We start from the raw sequence: 21,830 nt of genomic DNA, 5'->3' as shown, positions 1-21,830 counted from the left end.
CTAGAACAGAAACTACTGCATACTGCTTCTACAAGCAGTGGTGAAAGCCTGTGCAGTCCTGGGAAATCAGATGTTAATTTTCCAACAAGCAGGATTCTCTGTAGCTATTCAATCTACCTAAGGCTGGACATGAGCTGCAGTAGTAAACAGGCATTCCTTATAAAAGGAATGGTCAGTCTGATCTAGTTTAGATATTTCTTTTAGGATAAGATGAGTAGTGCTGTAGAAATATCTTTTTCTTCACTGACAAAAGGAAAGCAGGATGACTGCTCCAAATGTCAATATTTGCACTGGCCCACTTAGTATGCAGATCTGCTTCCTGAGTACCGCTCTTACACAATCAGTGCTATTCTAAAAAATACTTGACAGATATTCTCATGCACGTTTTTAAAAGGATTTTTTCCATTAAAACTGTTTTTCCAGTAACACCTTAGATGCCTAAGAAACTCTCCATCATGAAAACTACTCTACCAAGCAGTTATGCTGCAACGGGTTTGGAAGGAAGGAATAACAGGAGAGCTGAAACAGAAAACTAGTAGGTGAGTTATGCCATAATCAAATGCACAGACAGGATATTTGCTTTTCTCATGTGTTCTTTACCTTGTCTCTGGCCTAGAATCAGTTATGAGGATACTACCTTACTGACATGGATAACAGAAACATGAGAAGGTCCATTTAGGAAATGTCTGCTGGAGAAAAGTCAGGAGTAAATTGTGTCATTTATTTGATTCAACTTTTCTCCTCTTTCTCCAGGCTGTGGTCCTGCAAACTAAAATCGACACTACACTAATGAAGCCCCCAGGATGAGTTTGTTACTGCTGAGGGAAAGAATATATTGTCAAAAATATGCATGAATGACTCAGTTTTCCACTTGCTTTAATAATCACTGTGTGTGAAGAAGATGATTGCTTCAGTTCTTCAGGATGTAGCTCTTGATTTTGTCACACAGACAGAATGAGGTGCTATGAAAAATACACAAAAGAGTTACCAAAAAGTACCTTTCTGGGAGTACTGTTGTGAAAATAGGTGGTCAGACTTTGATCAAGGTTGAAAGAACACAAGGAATCTGCTTAACATGAGAAACAAAGGCTTCAGAACACTTAATGTGTAAGTGTTAATTTCTATTGCTGTACATTTTATCAGTTTATTCTTCATAGTGAGCACTGGCACACCATTTTTTTTTTCTTTTTTTAGGCATTATCCATGCCTTTTTGGACCATAAATCTATACTTCAGCTACCCACTTTCACTAGTGAAGAAGTTTCTCTTCACTAGAAAATTGACTTGTGTGATGCATTTGTACTTAGGTTAGAAAATCTATTACCATAATATGACACTCAAAACCTCTTCTCTACTTTACTGCTATCTCCTTGTGACTGTTCATATATTAACTTGGAACTTTTTGGCCAGTGATTACAGTTTCTTCTGTTCTCTCCTTCCTCGGACTGCACTAGTTCCAAGGTTGGTATGAAGATGTTAATAGCTACTTTCACATAATTACTCTTTTGACCATAACTACTGAGCAAGCTTGCTTCAGAAATGCATACCTAGTGTCTTTTTTTACAACGTCTTATAATCCTTAATTTAGGTTATTGAGACGTTTCTGTGAGGTATTAAGCTGAACTTTTAACAAAAGGAGGCAAGGTCAGCATTGATGGACTAATTAAGCTTGTTGTCTAATGCTTTGTAATAATGGTACTCTTGAACATCTCTGGACTTTGGAAAGAGATCATGCTTTTATACCATTCTGGGAAACCTGATTCTTGGGACAATCACTTAATATTCTTAATAAACAAACTAGTTTTGAAATCTTCCTCTCAATAAGAAACGGTGTTTTCTTTTTTTTCCCCTCTGCTCCATCAACTGATTGAAGAGCCAGTAAATTTTGGAATTCCTAAAATAAACAACCCAATTGTTTTAATAGTCTTAGGTCAATCTAGCCAACAGAGAATTTGCTCATTTTTTGGTGAGATGATAAGCACTTTCTATGAAATGTAAACATTTTTTCTTATAATGGAACATCTTTTAGAAGATGAGTACATGTTAGTCTCTTCAAATGGAGTCATAGAATGATTTGGATCGGATGGGACACTTAAATATTATCTAGTCCAAACCCCCTGCAATGACTGGACATTTTCAACTAAATCAAGTTGCTCAGAGCCGTGTCCAACCAGGCCTTGAATGTTTTCAGGGATGGAGCATCCACCACCTCTTCAGGCAACATATTGCACTGCTTCACCACCCTCATTGTAAATAATTTCCTACATCTAGCATCAATCTCCCCTCCTTTAATTGAAAACCATTACCTCTTGTCCGATCACAACAAGCCCTACTGGAAGGTCGGCGCTCCTGTTTCTTATCAGCCCCCTGTAAGTATTTAAAGGCTACAATAAGGACTCCCCAGAGCCTTCTCTACTTCAGGCTGAACACCCACAGCTGTCTCAGCCTGTCCTCAGAGAAGAGTGCTCCAGCCCCCTGATCACTTTTGTGAGTCTGCTCTGGATCCACTCCAACAGGTCTTTTTTGTGTTGAAAGCCCCAGAGCTGGACACAGCATTCCAGATGGGATCTCATCAGAGCAGAACAGAGGGACAGAATCACCTCCCTTAATTTGTTGCCCACACGGTTTTTGTGCAACCCAGGAAACAATTTGTTTTCTGGGCTATAAGTGCCCATTTCCAGCTCATGTCCAGCTCTTCATCTATCAGTACCCCCAAGTCCTTCTGGACAGGGCTGCTCTCAATCTGTGTTGTTTCTGGAGGCTGCCCTGAGCCGTGTGCAGCACCTTGAACTTGGCCTTACTGACCCTCATGAGGTACATGTGGATTCTATGTAAACCTAGATTTATACTGTAACTTACAAGTAGAAGTTGAGTTAGAGCAAATATTTTCAGAGTTCTAGATCCAGGGCTACAAACATTTCCTAAGCTGTGATATTTGCAATACACTGTGGTGTGACCGAAGCCTAAGTTCTTCCTAAAACCATTTGAAAGTCAGTCCTGGCTAAACCCACATGAAAATCTACTTATCTTCTTAGATATAGTAATAAATCACTATTTACTTTGTGCAGCCTGTTAGTATAAAGGAATGGGATCTGTTGAGAATAGAACCTTCTCACATACCAGTGAATGTGTGTGGTCTCTCTGTGGGCCAAAATATTACTTCTTTGCATACAATCAATTTCCCACAGAAATGTCTGCACTAATCTTCGAGGTACACATATGCAAGCAATGTGATTAGCTTTCTGCCAAGTTGCCTGTATAAATCATACAGAAAATGCTTCTCAAAGCTGAAGGCCTGCTGTAGAACAGCTGGACTATATAGAGGAGAAACACTTCTATTTTCCAGTTATGTTTTTCTAAGACGTTTCTTGTCATGATTGCAGCAGAGTTTTGAAGAAGAGTAACACAGATTGTGCATGGCAGGGCAGATTTCACAGACATTGGAGAGAGAGAATTCAATAATCTTGAGTGGATGATAAAAACATCTGCTGCATTTCCACACTACTATATATAAAGAATTACAGAACAAACAGAAATTTAGCATCAGAGCATTCATCTCAATGACCACTGTGCAGAAATGCATATTACTAGGAATTGATGAAGATATTCCTGTCCTGTGTGAGCTGATCTGAGCCTCTGAGTCTTGGTTAAAGACCTAATAATTCAGATCTCTCTTTCCTTATTTTTTCTGCATAATCTCTTTCTTTCATACCCAAGGAAATGCTAATGTAATTTTTAAGATGGTATTCCTCAGAGATACCTTGTAGCTATTTTCCACTTTATATTGTAGCACTGGTTCAGGGAATGGGATTGGGATCATGGAGCCCAGTGTCTGTGACCCTCGTTTGGGAGAGCTGTGACACCCAGAGGGTGTCATGCTGTAATCAGTGGCCCTGCAGTGTATGCACCACAGACCTGCTCTTCCCTCACAGACAGACTTACTGACAGCATCCAGGAAATGTCATTTCAAGCTGGTAACATTAGTCCAAATCCCAGTTCAGAATAGGACATGTGATCTCTAAGGTTTGACAGGTGACCCAGGCTGTAACTCCAGACGTACAGGTTTGGACCTTCTTCCACTGCTAAGGCGTTGTTCAAACAGCTTTGTTAAACTCTGTGTATGATCATTAGTGGTGAGTCTGTGTTTTATGGAAGGAAAAATGTCTCAAGTCTCTCAAGTTAGAACAATATGATTTGGACATGATTCGACATTCTGTGTTTGTTATTCATTTTCCATCCTAAAGACAGGTTGTTTTGAGGCTTTTATGTATTGACTGAGTCCTTTGATAGGATTGGTGTTATCCATGATATTTAAATATGTTTTTCAACTGACTTCTTCATTCAGTTGTGTTTTCACTTCAGCTTGGCTTCCAATGGTCCTGGAAGTTGGATATAGCATTGCAGAAAATGGTGATGTGAAGGTCTGGGAAAATACAAGTTGCATCTGGAAAGGTATGTTCCAATAAAGCATTTTCAGGCACACTGAAGAATAAGATAATACAGTCTGCATCTACACAGGAAAAGCAAGTGCCTCTACCTCTTCCAGTGTTACAGAAAAATACAAAGTGGCTGAGAGCTACCTGCACTGAGTTATTTCTAGAGTTCTCAAAACCTCTGAACAGAGAGTATTCCAGCTCTTTCAGTGTGGTTAAGTCCTACTATTTTAGTTGGCTCTCCTTTGGCCCCTATCAGATGCACTGATAGCCCTAAAACAATAATTTCCTTTCAGCTTTTCTGTTTCAGAATGCTACAAACAGTATAGGGCTGTGCTGTGGAATGGGCAGGGGATATATGTTATCTGGACTGTTGGGTACATGAGAGTGCAGGGCATGCAGAGATAGTGGAGTTTTGTTGCTCTTGTCTGCAGGGGAGGTTCAGACTGTCCCTAGCACTGCTGCTGGTTTTGTCTGTGGGGGAGTTTTTTAATTTACTACATAAAATATCCTATGAATTAATGAGCGTTAGGGAGTGTGAATGGTAAAATGATTTGAAAACAGGTGGAATCTGAAGAGATAACCTGTGAAATTATACAGGCATTCCCGTAATGAGACAGTTCATTATATATCAGACTAATATTTTGGTGTCTTTTGTCTTAGACAGATGATTTGTTTTGGTGCTCTGGCTATTCCTCTATCCAAATCTGGATTTCACCCCCTGTAGAAGAAGTTGGGGTTTATGTGATAGATTTGTATTTTCTTATATTGCTTTCCTCAGTTGCAAATAAGCCTCATTTCACAGCAGTTAATAGCAACAGTGTAGGGATAAAACACAGTAGGTTTTTCTCTTGGCGATGAATATAGGATTGAAGAATACCAGGTTTGTTGCTGCCCACCTACTTGCTAATTGAGTAGTTTGATGGGACAGCACTGCCTACTTATCACTTCTGGAGTCTTATTTTGGGAATTGACAAAGGCATGTTAGAACCAAAATCTTATCCAAAGTCAGTGATACTAGTACCCAGGCAAAATAACAAAATGGACAACAAAATTTGATTTCCACTAAGGAAAAAGCCTATTATGCATACTCATGTGTCCGTGAAGTTGTGAATAGAGCTGAAAGGGTAACAAGTATGATTTGGGGTAGATGAATTACTAAGAAGAGAAGAGAATCCTGAAATGAGTTAGAGATGATTTCCTCTGTTACTGTCCCATCACACAGCACCAGCTGCTAACAATAAAGAAGAAAATTATATGCAGAGTTTCAGAAGTGTTGCCATTCTTTGAATATTACAATTAAGTGCCTTAAGTTTCTTGAATTATCTTACTTAGTAAGATTCAGAAAGACTTTGTAAAATTTTCAAAAGTAATGAAAAATCTAGGTATTAGAAATACAGTTTTTTTTTTCTGTACTGCAAAGCCTCATTTTAGTAATATCAGATCTTTCTAGGTTTAGAATGAAGTATTACAAATTCCATTGTGCAGATGTGAGGTCATTCCTGCAAACCCTTCTTAATTGTTTAGCTCCACAAAATTTTAGACACAGAAGAAAATTGCTCTAATCTACTTGCTTACCTTCAGAGAGAAGGAGTACCACTGCTGAAAGAGGAAACATTTCCTGTCTGCCAAACTGAATTTTGGAATAAGGGAGAAGGTTAAGGACAGAGTGTGGAAAGGATGTATGTTGTAAGTTTTCCACAACTGTCATTGAAATTTTATATGGGATGTGTATGTGTTCTTCAATATTCTTCACCATATAGTGTTCTCTGCAATATAGCAATATCATTTCTTACACATAAAAAGCTAGTATTAAATGATTCAAAATGTTAGTGATCTGGCTTTTTTTATTTTTTTATTTTTTTATTTTTTTATTTTTTTTTTGGTGTTAATAGTGCTGAGGCGTCTTTGCAGCCTAATGTAGACATTGACCACAAAAGATGACTCTTCTTTCTCACACTTGTATTGGCTTTGGTTTCTTGTTACTGTGGTGTCGTGAGCTTAGTGTGGTGTGATCAAAGAATGTGTGTTTTAAAAACCTTGTTCTGTAGTTAGGGGACATTTGGGGGAAATAAACACCAGAGAGTAAAAGAGTTAATTACTGTATAAGGGGGCTTTGTATTGGGAGAGCATGCATGACAAATTCTGCTACTAGTAACTTGTCACGAAAACAAAGGCAAAAAAAGAGAAAAAACCCACCATGTTTTATATTAAACAGTGGTACAATTTAAGCAAAATATAGTGGAGCCTATTCTCAGTTCTAGCTGACTGAATGCATGGAAGTTTGAAAAAGCTGGTGAAATATGACTTTTACCTCGTCCAGTGTGTGTTTAGTGTTTTGAGCCTACCCAGGATAAATAAGGCCCTCCAAGCCTCCTCTGAACTGTTCAGAGGCAAATATGATGAGAATGTGAAAAGTTTAGGCCTTAGAAAAAATGGTGGTATTTTGGATTACTGATTTGTGTGTGATGAATCTTCAAATACAGGATGCAAAGAGGGGACTCAAAATGAACTTAGAAGTGTTACCACTGTGAAGCTGTCCACACCTTTGGAGCAAGGTGTGAGGTTTCCTATTACAGGCTGGTACAATGATCACTGTAAGTTAATTCCTCCAGGGTATTGTTTTTAGCACAGACTGTGAATTCTTCTGTGTGTTTCAAGAAATGTGGTGATGTGTCCCCTTCACATAAAATGGAAACATTGCAGGACATAACTCTCATACAGCTTCCTTCAGCTATAGATCTCAATACAACTTGCAAATCAAGTATATCTACCTCCACTTAAAATTAACTTAAATCAGCCTTGGTTATCTAGTAGCCAAGAACCACAGCAGCAGTTTCATTGAGAGGACTTTGAAATATCTTGTTTTGGAAGACAGCAGTGACATCATTCGTGGTTTGGGTGACACCTTCTAAATTCTCACTTACGTCTTTGTTAGTGAACAGGCAAAAATTAAACACTCACAGGTTACACACAAACAGACATAAATCTCAGGTCTGAAGGTTTTGAGCACTTCATAAGATCAAACAAACCATTTATGTTTATGTATTTGTAGTTGTCCCTGGGAAAATTTTTTAACATACCTTTGCAAGTGTTCATGAACAGGATAAAGGTTTGTTGGTATGATATACACTGATAATGCACAAGGTATGTCCCAAGACTAAGTACATTAACAATAGTGGTCTATGGAAATGATTTCTGCTGCAACAGTCAGGTCTGTAATTAAACAGGCTGATGGATTCAATTGTTCTCCAGAGAGACTTTAGTTATCAAAATATGATACCAGACCTTGGATTACCATAGCACATCCTGTGCTTCAGGGGTCATGAAAAATGAGAATGTCCTGGTTTGGCATTAAATGTTGTACACCATCTGATGCTGACCTACAAGACATAAGAGGGTTCTATGAGGCTAATTATTACAGTGGTTTTTTTTACAAGTGCAATGTGCCCACCATCAGGGACAATGGAAGCAGTACTCCCATCATACACTTACTAAGCAAGAAGCAAGCCCTGAAGATGAGGAGCAGAGTTTCCCTAATAACTTTTTCCATTTTGCTGTACCATCTGCAAGGTAAATGTTATCACTAACTAGAAGATGGTGGACAAATTGTACTGTCTATGTACTGTACTCTGTCCTGTGTCTTTCTCAGACACAAGAATCACCTCGGAACAAGGGTGGTTTTGGATCTGTATCTGTTGGAGAAGGAGCCTCATTTCTGGTGGAAGAAATCAGGGAGAGTGATGTGGCAATGTAAAATCCAGGGTGACAGATTAAAAAAATTTTAGTGGGTAAACTGTAACTCAGATGCTGTGTGCAAACATAGACATTTGAGGAGATAAGACTAACAAAGACCTTGGTTTGTCAGAGATAATCCCCTTGTAAGTCAAATGCTCGCCAGTAAAACTTTCATAGAAGAATTCTCTGGATGTTTTTGCATAGTCTCCCCCAAACCATGCTCCCCCTTACCCCAGCTAATTATCTACTGTTTTTTTTCCAGTAATTTTTAGTAGCTTTCTTCTAGAGCTAAACATAGTGGGGTGGAGCCTTGAGAATTTCATCGCTATCGAGGTAGGACCTGCTGCACACATCCGGAATGGATGAAATCTTCAAGCTGTTGAAAGCATTGATTTGAATTCCAGTTCCAGACACATTTCATGTCTGGCTTGGACGGAAAAGGAATATGCCTTGCAATTTGCACCAGTGATGGAGAAGTGCAACTACTAGACAACTTACTTTTTTTCAGTCTTTCTCCATTTTTGGCTAAAGTGGTTACCAAACTATTTGATACTGATTTTTTTAGGGAAACAAATGGAAAAGATTGACTAAACTGAAAACATATGTACGACTTCCCAGTATCATTTCCACCATACTGAAGATCCAGACTTAGTGGCATCCAGATTTAGCTACATGAAATGGAGCTTCTAAAACAAAAAAAAGGTGATGACTGAATTAATGAATTAGTTTTCCAGTGACAATCGGACTGTTTTTCCGTCAGTAAGAGGAGCTCTCATTAAATTATTTTATTCAGCACAGACTGTGTTTTTCTTCTATGTCTTTTGCTAAGATCACTCTACTAGTCAATATCTTTAGAGTTCAATTCAAATTCTCCTTATAGGTTCTCATTTAAGAATTTGACTTCAGTCTGATTAAACACATATATCTGAGCTTGCTGTTACAAGACACTACTACTAACAAGAGTATTTTTTGTGACTTTAGCGGAGGTGCTAGATAATAACTGGCCCTATTTGCTGCAGTCATGAGTCAGCAATCTGAAGGCACTGAAGTACAGGGCTTCCATGTGTGAACCCATACAGATGGACATGTAAATAAATAGCTTTAAACTTACAGGTATATAGCCCTTCAATTCAGTCAGACTTCTGCATTACTGATATATGTGTTGAAATTTGGAAACACTCATTGTCTTACTTGTGAAATAAAGAAGCTTGAAGGTTTCCTTATGTCAATTCAGAAATGGAGAGTGGCCAAATTCTAAACAAATGAAGGGAACAAATTTTTCTTTCTTCTTGCTGTCAAATTTTTATGTCTTGTTTGTTTTGGACTGGCAATTGTGGAACATTGACACCAGAAAGAGGCTGAGAAATATGTTTGGCCACCTGTCTGTAATTGGAGCTGGAATCATTGCACTCTGAGCAGGTGAGTAGCAAAATCCATTCCCAGAAAGAGTCTTGCTGCATTTACTCAGGCAGGTATTCCATTCATTTTAGCTGTTTTTCTTGGCCTTTTTCAAATGTGATTTACCTGTTCTCCCATCTTTCACTGATCTCAGAAATCATTTGTAGACTTATTGCATGACAGAAAAGCAGCCAAAGAGGATTTAACCTGTTTCTGCAGTCTCTGTTTATACTGTCCTTCCAAAAAGTTGTCACCACTTGCAGAATTTCACTATGATTTGGAAACTCTGACTCTGGTTTAGTGCAAAGCCTGAGCTTGAAATTGTTTTGTCCCCAGTGGGTCTGAACCTCAAAAATCATGGTCTGCCCCGTGCTGGGGAGACAGTATGTAACTTAGATGGCCCCTCCATTCATATCAAGACTCCATCTGTCTTTAGAAAAACGCAGCAAAGCACAGCTGTTAGGAGTTGCACACCTCTCTAGCTGTGTATCTGAAAGGAAAGGCCAGCTCATTGCTATCTACCACCCAAGAAGGGATGGAGTGGTTGACCTTTGCATTGTCAAGGGTGTATTTTATATTTTGTATTTAGGTATCATTTCAGTATGTGGGCTCAGATGACAAAGATCAAATGTACTCTTGTGGGTTTTTTTCATCCCACTTTCTGTTTCAGATCTTTGACTCACGCATGAAGGGGCTGAGGGGAGACTTGTGTATGATGAATGCTTCTGTGATTTTAAAACTGTAAGTTCGTGTTCTGTTTTACTTAAATGGAAAGATAATAACAAAGTTAGACTGACTTTATTAACTCAAAATCAAGTATCTCTTGATAAGAACAGCAGTGGTAGATTTATTTTTGGTTTCACAAATGCTCTGGTTGTGGTTGTATGAGGTCTGCAAGGTGGAGGTATGAGGAGGTACAGGCATTCCAGTTGAACAAACAGTTAACAAAATGCAGCTGCAATTATACTGGGTTAGGTTACAAGGATGCAGGTGTAACATCCTGTCACGGCCAAGTGCCATAACCTCACTACAGTAAGAAATAGTTTTGGTTCATATTTCCTCTTGGCCAAAGCAATGAAAACAACAGGAACTTCGTAGCAGAAATTGATGATAAAATTCAGTGTGAACCTGTGAACTACCATTACGTTTGACGCATTAGATTGAGGTAACATTTATTTATTTTTCTAGGTTTGAAATTAACCGTATAATTCTAATATTAGGGCAGAGTTAAAATAATTGCACAAAGGAGAAAAAAAAAGACATGGAGTTAATACTAATTGTTACAAAAATTAGAGCAGCATTCTTACATTAAACTTCATTGAAACTTCATTGTGGAAGTTTCCAAAATACCAATTGACTTTGGGATTACATTGTGATTGTTGTGGTTAAAAATAGTCCAAACAATAGCACATCATCATGAATCTGTAAATAAATTTCTGTACCATAAAGTCCACTATACAAGCACAACACAATGACATTTCTTGCAATAAGTCAGGTTTGCATATGCATTTTTAATGCTTCCAAGTAACTCAACATGTATCTGAAAAATCTTTAAGAGCCATTGAGGGAAAGTCTCCAATTGCTCATCCTTATTAAAATAATTAAAACACTTATATAAATCTATTGCAGTAATGTAAGATACCTGTTTCTCAGATACCCAGAAATATTGTATTAAACTTGCTGATTTTATTTCAGTGTCATCATACTAGTTGTAAGTGTGAATTTCCAGCAGGGAGCTCTTCGGATTTTTCTTAGGATTAATGTAAGCAATATCCATAATAAACGGTAAAAGTTGAAAGGTATTTTCAATATCTTCAGTTCAATTCCCTTATTAATCTGTAGAAGTCATCTCTAGGTGCTGAATTTTAACACTAGCTGTGCTTCCAGTCAAGGTGTTCCTTCCTGCCTTTGGTAGACTGATGATAATACTGGTTGTAGAGGAGTGAATACATTTCCTAAAAAGAAGCTAGTGCACAAGTGTTAAGGTGTGAAGATTTTCCTAAAGTCTTAGAGTGGGAGGGAGAAACGAGGCAAGAGAAGGGACAGAACCAAGGAAAACACAGTAACTTGCTAGAAAGCCTTTTAGCAGTACAATGCACTTTTACACTGCCTCTCTGTTGGGTGTGGAGTCACACACGGCTTTGGCAAAAATCACCTTGTGAAAGAATTTTTCATGAAGAACAGAAATAGTTTACACTAAGTGGCTCAGCAGCTGAACAGTGTGTAGATTAGTGGCATACACTGTGCTCATGGAAAAAAAATTTGAGGGTCAGCAGGTACGCTGCCCAGCTGGAATGGAACAGCTGCTTGGCTCCTTTCTGTTACCAGACACCTCTACAGTCAGGGTGTGCTTTTGATAGTTCTTCTGAGTTTCCTCTTACTGAAATGCTGTTGTTCTGCTGATACATGCCACTCTGATGTGGTTTGCTTCTGAAGAAACATTGGTGTGATGAAGATGTTGTTAATGTTGCATTGACGTTAAACCCATGCTGCCTTTTCTTGTCTGCAGTGAGTGATTCACTATCAGGATCTATCCAACCGCGTGATGTTCAGGTTGCTCAGCACCATGTTGGGGTTTTTTGTCAAAACAAACAAAGCATTTGCAGCCTGAAATTCTCACTAGACAACCTGCTGCTGGCCATTGGGTCTAGGGGTGGTATATTGAATATCTGGCATGGTGTGAAATTGCAGTCATAGACACTGAAAATCACACTTCCTTTCTTAGCAGTTAAAGTATATGAAAAAGGCATATTGCTCAGGTAATTTTTCAAACTATCTTATTGATGTCTATTAGTTTCTTCTGTCTTTGATGTAATTAATTTTAAGGCCAGTTTTCTTCATAGATAAGTTTGCTTGGGCTTTGATACTGGATTAGCAGATCTTTGTAAGTATATTGTGAAACACAAATAATGTTTATCACTTTTTTTTCTATCTATGTGCCTTCACAGAAAAGTTTGGTGTTGTAATACTTATAAGTTAGCAAACAAGATATTTCGATTTTTGGAGTTATGGAAAACTACCTCTGCTGCAATTAATTTGATCTATGAGTTCATTTTGCCCTCCTGCCCATATTTGCCTGCCATTGCTGGTGACAAGGATTCTGAAGAAGGAAATTTTAAATGAAACAATTTAAGATTCTTTATGTAGTCCCTGTCTGTGTAGGAGATAGGTCAGGTAATAGTCATAAGCAGGAGAATCCAGTATTTACAAGCTGTTTGCTCTCCCAAAAGTATCTGAGGCTAGACAGTGCTGGGTTTAAAGGGTCAGGGAAATTTATTGAAACAGGTGGAATTGGGTTCTGACAAACTTTTCTTCAGGTAGGTTCTGGGCCTTAGCCATATCCTGGCAATATCCTGGGAGAAACCAGGTCTCCCGTAAGACCTGTAGGCCACTTTTCTTACATTTCTGTGATGGCTTGGCTTAGGCAGTAAGAGTCTATCCTGCTTGGTTCTTCTGGTATTGAGGTGTGAATCTGTGGCCTCTGAAGGGCAAGCAGAGAAACTGGAGTTTTATGAGGGTATGTGTGACAGTGTAGGCTATGAAACAAAGGCCAGGGAAGCAGCATTTGAAGTTTTGGGATCCTACACTGCCCTGAGTGTACATTTCAAGTGCTTGTACTTTATTTTTAACAGCTAGACTTTTAGCTAAAATCCTCTGTTCTTCCAGCTAACCTCATTATCTATTCTGGCATCTGTTTTCTTTTTATTTTTTATGCTGTGACCTGGTGTCCTTGGCAGTCTAAAGTCCTTGCTACAGGAAGTGGAATGAAAGATGGGATTTTGTGTGTCTGGCACATGAATTGTGAGAAAATCATCCGAAGTGCAATTACAGATTTGCAGGTGAAATGTCTGCATACTTAAGCTACGCTTTTTTTTTGTGTAGCTGTGCTCATTTGACAAACTCCCACTGACTTTGAGGGTGGTTCTGCAGTAAGAGGAACAGCAGGATTTTCTCTGGATGTGCAGTTGTGCTACATTCAGTACTACAGCGTGTGATTGACTCAGAAGCAGTTTGTTGTTTCTCATTCACCACTTCTGTCTCCACGCAGAAGTGATTGAAGAGGAGATAGTCTTGAAGCCAGACACTTCTTCTGGCTTGACTTTTCATCACCTTGCCATGCTGTCAATAATAGTTTTGGCCAAAACTCTAAATGCAGAGAGAATGTTGAAGGGAAAAAAACTCCCAGAGCATTGGGGTGAGCAAAGGTGTAAGAGTCAGAGAGATTACATCTGTCTCTGGAGTTTGAAAATTAGGAGATAGAGGAACAGGTTCTCAGCTGTAATAAAGCTGCATAACTTGGTTTGCTGGAGCTATTATAACTTAGCTGAGAATGTGTTTTGAGGTCTTTGATGTTATACTAATAAGTTGTTACAATGTTTAGATAGGACAATAAAGCAACTGTACTTTGAAGAGTTGAAAACAATTAAATGATCCTTCTAAATAAATAAATAAATAAACACTCTGCTTGGACTGTTTCTCAGTAGCTTGTTCAAACATTGTGGATTTTATTTCAAATCTCTAAATGATGTATGTTCAGCCCTTCTGAAAACTAAAGCAGAATCAGAATTTTAAATTGCATTAGATTTCTTCCTTGCTCTGGTTACCCAGTGAACTGATGATGGGACAAGGCCTTCCTAGAAATCAGATTAAAGTATGGAAGTATCCCATGCTTGTCAATTCATTAGAACACTATGTCAAGTAATTCAGTTATTTATCTGCCAAACAAATCTGGCTTTGCCATTGCATACCTTATGTAAAAAAAAGAATAAAGAGCAGTCACCGACACATTGGTGTTCATGTTCATGCATTCATGGGATTGTAAAGGCTGACTTATTAGGACTATGGTATTAATTCCTTCTGGGAAATTCCTTGTTTTTAATGATGGGATTCTTTCCTATTATTCCTAAGGCCATGCCAGGTTCAGGATGTGTATTTCCATTTCTTTCTAAGGCTGACTAGGCCAGGATTGGATGTGTTGTCAGGTTGCTTCCAGTGTATTCTGGCTGTTGACCTTCTGGACAACACAAACCAAATGGTACTGCTTTTGCATCTCATGATTTGAGGATACTGAACCAGATTTCAAATTTTGGTATTTAGAATTCAAGTTTTTGTATGTCTGTGTTTTAATGAAGGATTTTGCTGTAAGAAATTAGGTGCAGAGTGTTTCCCTTGCACTCTGCCGACTGCCAGACAAAGTGGAGTTTCCTCATAGCTCTGTTTTGTTCTGTGGTGCTGTAGAGCTACACCATATGCAGAGGATGTTTCTTGCAATTAAGCCTCTTTGTCTCTGGTGCTATTCATGAACAAAAAAGGCCAGATCATTGCTGCACAGACATATTACTGTGTATGAAGACTCCTAGTAACTTACCGTAAGCAATTGAATGTTGGAAAAAATTGTGGATGTATGAAAGTATGGTCAGAATAAATACTGTGATGAATGATTGTGACTCAGATGGTTCTAAGTCAACCTCAGACACTTCTAACCGCATAAATTTTACACCCCCAGAAATGATCTGACAAATTGTAACTGAATTTAATTGTTTAAGCCTCTTGCAAATGCTGAAGACCCCAGCTAAGAAAGAAGACCCATCAGCACCAGTTGTGCACTTTAGTAATTAAGGTTGACTGTCACTTAGAATATTCAGAACAGAAAGACAACAGAAAGACAGTAACATTTTTATAGCACTGCATCAGTTTTTGAGATACTTCTGATAGAACTATTAGAGTAATTTAGAGTAATTAGAGTAATACAGAGTAATTTAATAGAAAAAAAAGGGAATAATTTTGGCTGTAATGTCCTCTCCTTAGAAAAGATTGATGAAAACATATAGGCAAGCAAAATATGCAATTACTTTGAAAAATTACCTGACTTGAACATGATCTTGAAACAATGAAATAAACCCAGAAAACTCCACTCAAAACCCATGTAAGTGAAAAATTTAATCTTGTCTGATTTGTCCCTATTTCCCTCCACTGCTTTTGACGCCGTTAATCAAATTCCAATCAGTGTTGTGGATAGTTTTGGGTGCCTCTAAAGATTACAACTCAAGATCCTCCTTCAAAGTCATCACAGAAATTGAACAGACACAGCATAAAAAATTCACTGAGTTGTAAAATCTTGGTCCTAAGTATTGTCAAAGATTCTGTACATTTCTATAACTTGAGAAGGAGCAAAGCTAGATAATTTATCTCTGCTGAAATAATTTAGTGGTGTTGAAATTCAAGTCAAAGTTTAGGAGGGACACACGTAGCTCAGCACCAGGGCAGCAGGTTATTTGCATTTAATCACAGTGTTTCCAGAGAGCCACTGTATCAGCTTCACAAATTAAGGGCAGACTTTCCATTGGCAACAGTCCTGTGGGCCTTCATCAGATAGCAGTGTTTCAAGAGGGCTTTACAGTTCCTCACCTGTTTATCCTTATAGTATCTTGAGCTAGGGAAATGCCATTCTCTTGTGTTCATGGACACCTCAGGTACAAGTGAAGGGAGGACACAGGTCACACACATTCGTTTAAGATGGTCATGCACTACTTCTTACTTTCATGCTTCCTTTTAGGATGTGGTTTATCTGATCTGCTTTAGAAATTATTACTCAGAAGATTTTTTTTTTCCTCTTGGGGGTTTATCTTACCACTGTGATTGTCAGTAACTTGCCCACCCAGAAAAGACAAAGTCCAGTAACTTCAAGGAAAAAGACTTCAAATTTCTCTTGCTGCAATGTGCCTTAAAACCTCATGGGTTTTCCTGGCATTGACATAGCTCTGGAAGGTACAGGAAGCCTATGCCAGAGCAATGAGGTAAATGCAACTCTCAAGAATCTCAATTTAGTTCCAGACTCTTTCTACCTTTGGTTCAAATTCAGTGGCTGTTTGTGGGTGAGATTTTTATGCAACCACATAAATGAGTTTTGTACATTCTTTGTGCTGCTACTGGGTAGCTTTCTGCTACCGTGTGTAGCTCCCAAGATTTACTACAACTGCAGACAAACTCAGAACACAATTCCACTAAATGGCTCAGTGGAATCACTGTTAAAAGATCTCCTTAACAGTAATAACTGAGCAGCTGGAGACAGAATCTCATTATTGTTGGATCAGCTGCTGCAAACTGTCTGCAAGGCCTTTGCAGCCAGATGGGAAAGCTGAGCAGTGAGAGACATTACCAAACACAGATGAGACTGATGTTTTGAATGCATGGAGAACAATAGTTCAGGTTCAGTGTGTTCCTTTGACAGAAATGTCTCCTCAAAGTGGTGCAGACAGTTAAAGCCTATTTCCTATTAAGAATGTATTTCCTTCAGCTTCTTATTAATATGAAAAGAGTCAATAGAGGATGATAGTATGTTTCTCTGCTGCAGTAAAGTGGAAACAAGACATAGTGTGGGTGGTGAAAATAACTGGCATAATCAGTGTAGAATTCTGGTGTATCTTTCCTTTTCTTTCGAAAATATTTTATTTTATAGGTCACAAAGGGAGAGTCTTGCATATAACCCTGAGCCCAGATCAGAGTAGGCTCATTTTTGTTGCAATGGATGGGATGTCTTGTCTGTGAAAACAACGTGGAACTGGGGAGAGCATTCACAGCAACAAGACTTTTTAATAACAGTTATTTGAGTTCATTGCTGTGACTTTTTTTCTTGAAAACCAGTGATTAATGTATTCACCCCATTCAATTATTCAAAATATGTGTCTACCTTCCAATAGAAACATGGCTAAAGATAGTACAATTTATTTAAGAGAACAAATTGTTCTTATCAGTCTATTATTTGAAATGTTAGTAGCTTGTCTCACCCTAAAGGAAAAATATTCTAACTGAAGAATAATGTCATGTATATTTTTATTAAATTAGCAAACATGGAAGGAATCCAATCTATGTAAAGTTTCAGCATGAAGTTCTAGGTCCTGTTTTTAGCTATGATTCTTGCAGTAAATTTTACATTATCTTAGCATCCCCATTGATAACCACATACTAATTAATGTATATTGCCTTGGATCATTCAAAGGCTATGATGAGCAGAGACCAGCTCAGGGAGTTGTTCTGTTCTGTGTATCACATAAATTGTATGGAATCTGTCTAAATACTCTTAGAGTTCTAGGTTAAATATGTAACTAAATATAAATGATTTTAAAGGAATACTTTATTATTTTCATAATGCTAATGACAACTAGCATAATTAGGAAACCGTCTTTACTGGATTTTTAATTGTTTCCTTTTTTTAAACCCACCCACTATGTTTGACAGTGATTGAAAATACAAACAATTGCATAATAATTCTATTATTGTGCATAGTTATGTAATCAACTAATTAAGAATTCAGATGGACACAGCCAAAGAAGCATGCTGTTTGGGCCAGACACAACTGTTAGTTCATTTCTTAAGGGTGTCAGTTCAATTCTTGTTGCCAGCAAACTGTGCAGCTGTCATGGTATTGTGAATTTTATTCAGTGCTCACAAGGAAAAAGCCCCTTGGACTTTATGTTTGCCTTGCAAGACTTGTCCACTATCAACAGCTAAGTAAGGATGTCAGGACTGGTCCTCAGAAGCTACTCAGATACGGGTCAGTAGTGCTATTCAGTGTGTTCTGCTTACTAACACCTTCAGAGTTTTGTTTTCATTGTTAGGAATGATCAGAGGCAAGGGGTAAGAATTCATTCTTGCATTTTTATATTAAAAGCCCTCTGAGCTCAGAAACTTGTATTGTTTGGATTCCATTTTATTTTATTTTATTTTATTTTATTTTATTTTATTTTATTTTATTTTATTTTATTTTATTTTATTTTATTTTATTTTATTTTATTTTATTTTATTTTATTTTTTACTTTTTTAAAATTTACTTCAAAACTGAGAATTTATTTAGAATATTTCCTGTAGCTGGGGAAGAGTAGGATATTAGGGGGGTGGAGCAGTGCTAGTCCATGGAAAATTACTCTGTGGTCAAAGAGATGGGCTGGGGCACATGTTATCTCTGTAAATGAATGTGAAACTGTCATGTCTTTAGCTCTCATGATTTTCAAAACCTCATCTTGTGCTCTTCAGAAGTCGTGGTTGCTAACTTTAGGTCTGGAAGGTTGAGACCACTCATCTGTTTTACCTAGTAAGAGATTACAATAAACCTTCTTCTCAGCTGCTGGGTTCTCACGTCATTTCATGTGGTCTTCAAAGCAGATTAGAAAATGGTAATATTGGTTGTCAGTTGAGAAACTGCTACCAGGAAGCTGATGTCTAAATATGGGAAATAACTTATACTGTGCCTGTCTTCTAATATGAACAAGTTTTTTCTGGAGATTTTATCAGACAATTAGAATCTGGTTTAAATACTCAAAATAGTATTTGAAATAATTTAATAGGCTTTAGGAATATTAAAAATATTTTTCCCCCTTCATAATGTGAAAAAAGAGTAGAATTAATCTCTTTGCTCATCCATTTGCCCAGAAATTCTCTCTTTCCTTTGGCAGAGGATATATAATTTATATCCAGTATAGGAGGATGTGTATGGCACAAGATGGGAGGCTGTAGCATGGAAGGACCTGACCAATACTGAAACTATGCATATTTTGTTGGATGCTGAAGTGTCAAAATAAGAAAGTACACATTTCTCAGCCTAAGGACTGCATGTATCTTAGTTACTTATTGCTCATTGTTGACTTGTCAAACTGTATAGCCCCAGATGTATTTTAGCATAATATCTAAAAGTGGGAGAAGCCACTGATTTCAAAAGCCCATAACTACAAGAGGCCCTTGTTTGTGTGACCTGTAGGTTCATTATGTGACCATGTCTGAGAAGACATCTAAGAGTGTATTCCAGACTGTGACTACTCTGGAGTGAAAATAAATGTATACTGTAGTGCTTTTTTTCTGAATGTGCAGAGTGTGAAGCTGCTGAAAGTTGACCATGCTCTTGCATAGCTGCCTCATTCTGCCTGTGCAGAGGTCTTAATATATGAAATCTTGATCAAAATTTGAAATCCTGACTTTCTCCCTGCAGAATATGGCATTCTTCTAGCTCATTGCCAGTTATGTACATGCCCGGTATGTTGCTTAGGCCCAGGAGAAGACAGAAATCAGTTCTAAGAGTTCCACTTATTCTGCATCTGTGGTCTGTATGCACTGGAGGATGAGTCTCCAGGATGGCACAGAGGTTTAAGAAAATTTAAGCTGGCTAAAATCAGATCTTCATCCCTACAGTCCTGTCCAAGGTGGGGCACTAGAAAACATATAGAATCCAAAACTTCAGGTCAAAAATAATTTTTGCCTGAAGAGAAACTTCATTGCTCAAACAGTGCATGTGTCTTTCTTCTCAGGTATATCAATATGACAAAACAATTGCCTGGAATGTAATGACCAAGCAATCAATTTGTTCCCACACTTAAAAGAATGAAGTCTAGCAGGCAGTGCCTTGTTCTGCCCCTATGTGATCTGGCTTGATGCTATGTGAGTTTATGTAATGCCACTTGTACCTGTTACTTCCCTCCAATCATCTCATATAGTTGGACTGAGAATAGAACAACGTCATCAAATTATCATAGAGCATTTTTCTTAGCTACTGTGGGTTCCATTCCATAATGGTGAAACTCTCTTGTGTAAAGGTTCATATCATGCCTCTTGAGCATCTAGAGGAAAATTCAGCTCTCTCTTTCTCTTGCTTCCTCTTTTTTCCACAGGTTTAGACTATTGCCAGTAGTGACAGAAGCTGGAATTTTGGTTTTACCATGTAAGTCCAATTCCACAGGCTTATTTTGCACATTTCACTAAAAACACCCCTATAAGAAACCACAATTTTTAAAGTACTTTGGGGCAAGTCCCAAATTTCAATGTAGAAGAGGAAGGCTGCACATTTTTCTGTTACACATTTCTTCATGCATTCAAACTTCGCCTTGGCCAGAACCTCTCCTTCCTGATCTCTAAGGTTCTCCAACACTTGGTTCAGAAATACTATCTGAAAAATGGAGAAATACTGAATTACAGGATTTGAGAGGGATTTTCCACCGACAAGGATGTTGTTTGTGACTTTTGAGGTAGAAGAAAAACCAGGCTGAAGAGGAAGCAGAATGATAAAATAATGCAACAGCAAGATGAAAGAAAGTGAAAATATGAGCAAAGAAATGTAAGACTAATGTATGGGAATGGTGAAATAGCCCAACATGGGCTACAGGTTAATAAGGATATTTTTGTTTCCTGAAGTCTTTTAGAATTAGTTTTTGCCTAAGCAGGGGTTTGGTAGTTTGCAAGAATTAAAAAAAAAAAAAAAAAAAAAAAAAAAAAAAAAAAAAAAAAAAAAGGTCTGAATTTACTTATTACTTGTGTGTTTAAAGACAGAATCAAGTCACTGCTTTGGGTGTTGGTAGCAGTGAGTGGGTCAAATTCTCTTCTCAGTTTCACTGATGCAATCTTATTTGTCTGAGAATCTTTTTTTTGCTCCTGCTTTGCTTTTGTGTTTGTGTGACCCTTTGTGTGTACATTTTGTGTGTTCAGCCCAAGAGTGAGAAAAAACATTTAGGAATATGAATTGGAATGTGGAAAGTTCTCACTGTGTAATGTTTTGTAACAAAGGGGAAAAAAGATGTTTTTAATCATCAAAACTTCCACTAAAGATCCCTGTAGTTTAGGCCTTCTTCATCTTCATCCTTCCTCACTTCTCTGGGAAAAAAACACTGTCTCTTCTCAACGAGATCAGCTAAAGGCAGTTGTGTAAAAAAGTTTCAGTTTGTGCTTTCTCATTGTGTTTGTAAGTGGTACTTAATTGCTCAGGATGGACAGAGCAACAATTTTTAAATTAAAATCAACGCAAAATTTCTCCTCCCTTGAATGCACCCTGCTTTCTCTTAGCTAATGCCTACCTCCAAGTAAAAACCTCTTGAAGCAACACAAAATAAATCCAAGCCCATTTTGAGGTGCTTATGGGATTGAAAATGCCCAAGTCCTTTAATACAGAGGCAGGCAGAAACATTTTTCACAGTAGGTCTATTTGCTGCTTGACAAATGCTTGTGGAAGCACTTAAAAATTGCACTGCATGTCTGAAACAGCAGTACTGGGATCATAAAATTAAGAGTGCTTTATATTATCAACAGTGCTTTATCATATTGAACTGTAACAGTTCCTGTCATTTCTCTGAAGTATGGGTTTTCAGATGATTTTCTTAAACAAAATGCTGCTTATTTTTGTATGTTTTGCAAACATAGAACATGTACAGAACATTACACAGGTCATAAACAGATCCTACAGATAGTACACAGACTATCTGTAAGAGACAGAACTTTTCAGATA

The 21,830-nt window shown here is 37.8% G+C and overlaps 1 protein-coding gene across 1 annotated transcript; it reads left to right on the top strand.

Moving 5' to 3' along the window:
- The first annotated feature begins 1,072 nt into the window (after positions 1-1,072).
- On the top strand, positions 1,073-17,164 carry CDC20B (cell division cycle 20B). Its single transcript, XM_066182492.1, is given in 11 exon segments — positions 1,073-1,107; positions 4,362-4,451; positions 6,919-7,029; positions 8,457-8,603; positions 8,606-8,648; positions 9,498-9,562; positions 9,565-9,589; positions 12,082-12,299; positions 13,277-13,407; positions 14,151-14,261; positions 17,027-17,164. Coding segments are annotated over 11 exon segments (1,083 nt in total). The 5' UTR covers positions 1,073-1,103.
- Positions 17,165-21,830: the final 4,666 nt, after the last annotated feature.

Source organism: Chamaea fasciata, unplaced genomic scaffold, assembly GCF_029207755.1.
Source record: "Chamaea fasciata isolate MVZ Bird 193981 ecotype frontalis unplaced genomic scaffold, bChaFas1.0.hap1 SCAF_4, whole genome shotgun sequence".
In the NCBI taxonomy this organism is placed as follows: Eukaryota; Metazoa; Chordata; class Aves; order Passeriformes; family Sylviidae; genus Chamaea; species Chamaea fasciata.
The sequence above is the reverse complement of the archived record's forward strand: the minus strand, read 5'-3'. Positions and strand labels throughout refer to the sequence as shown.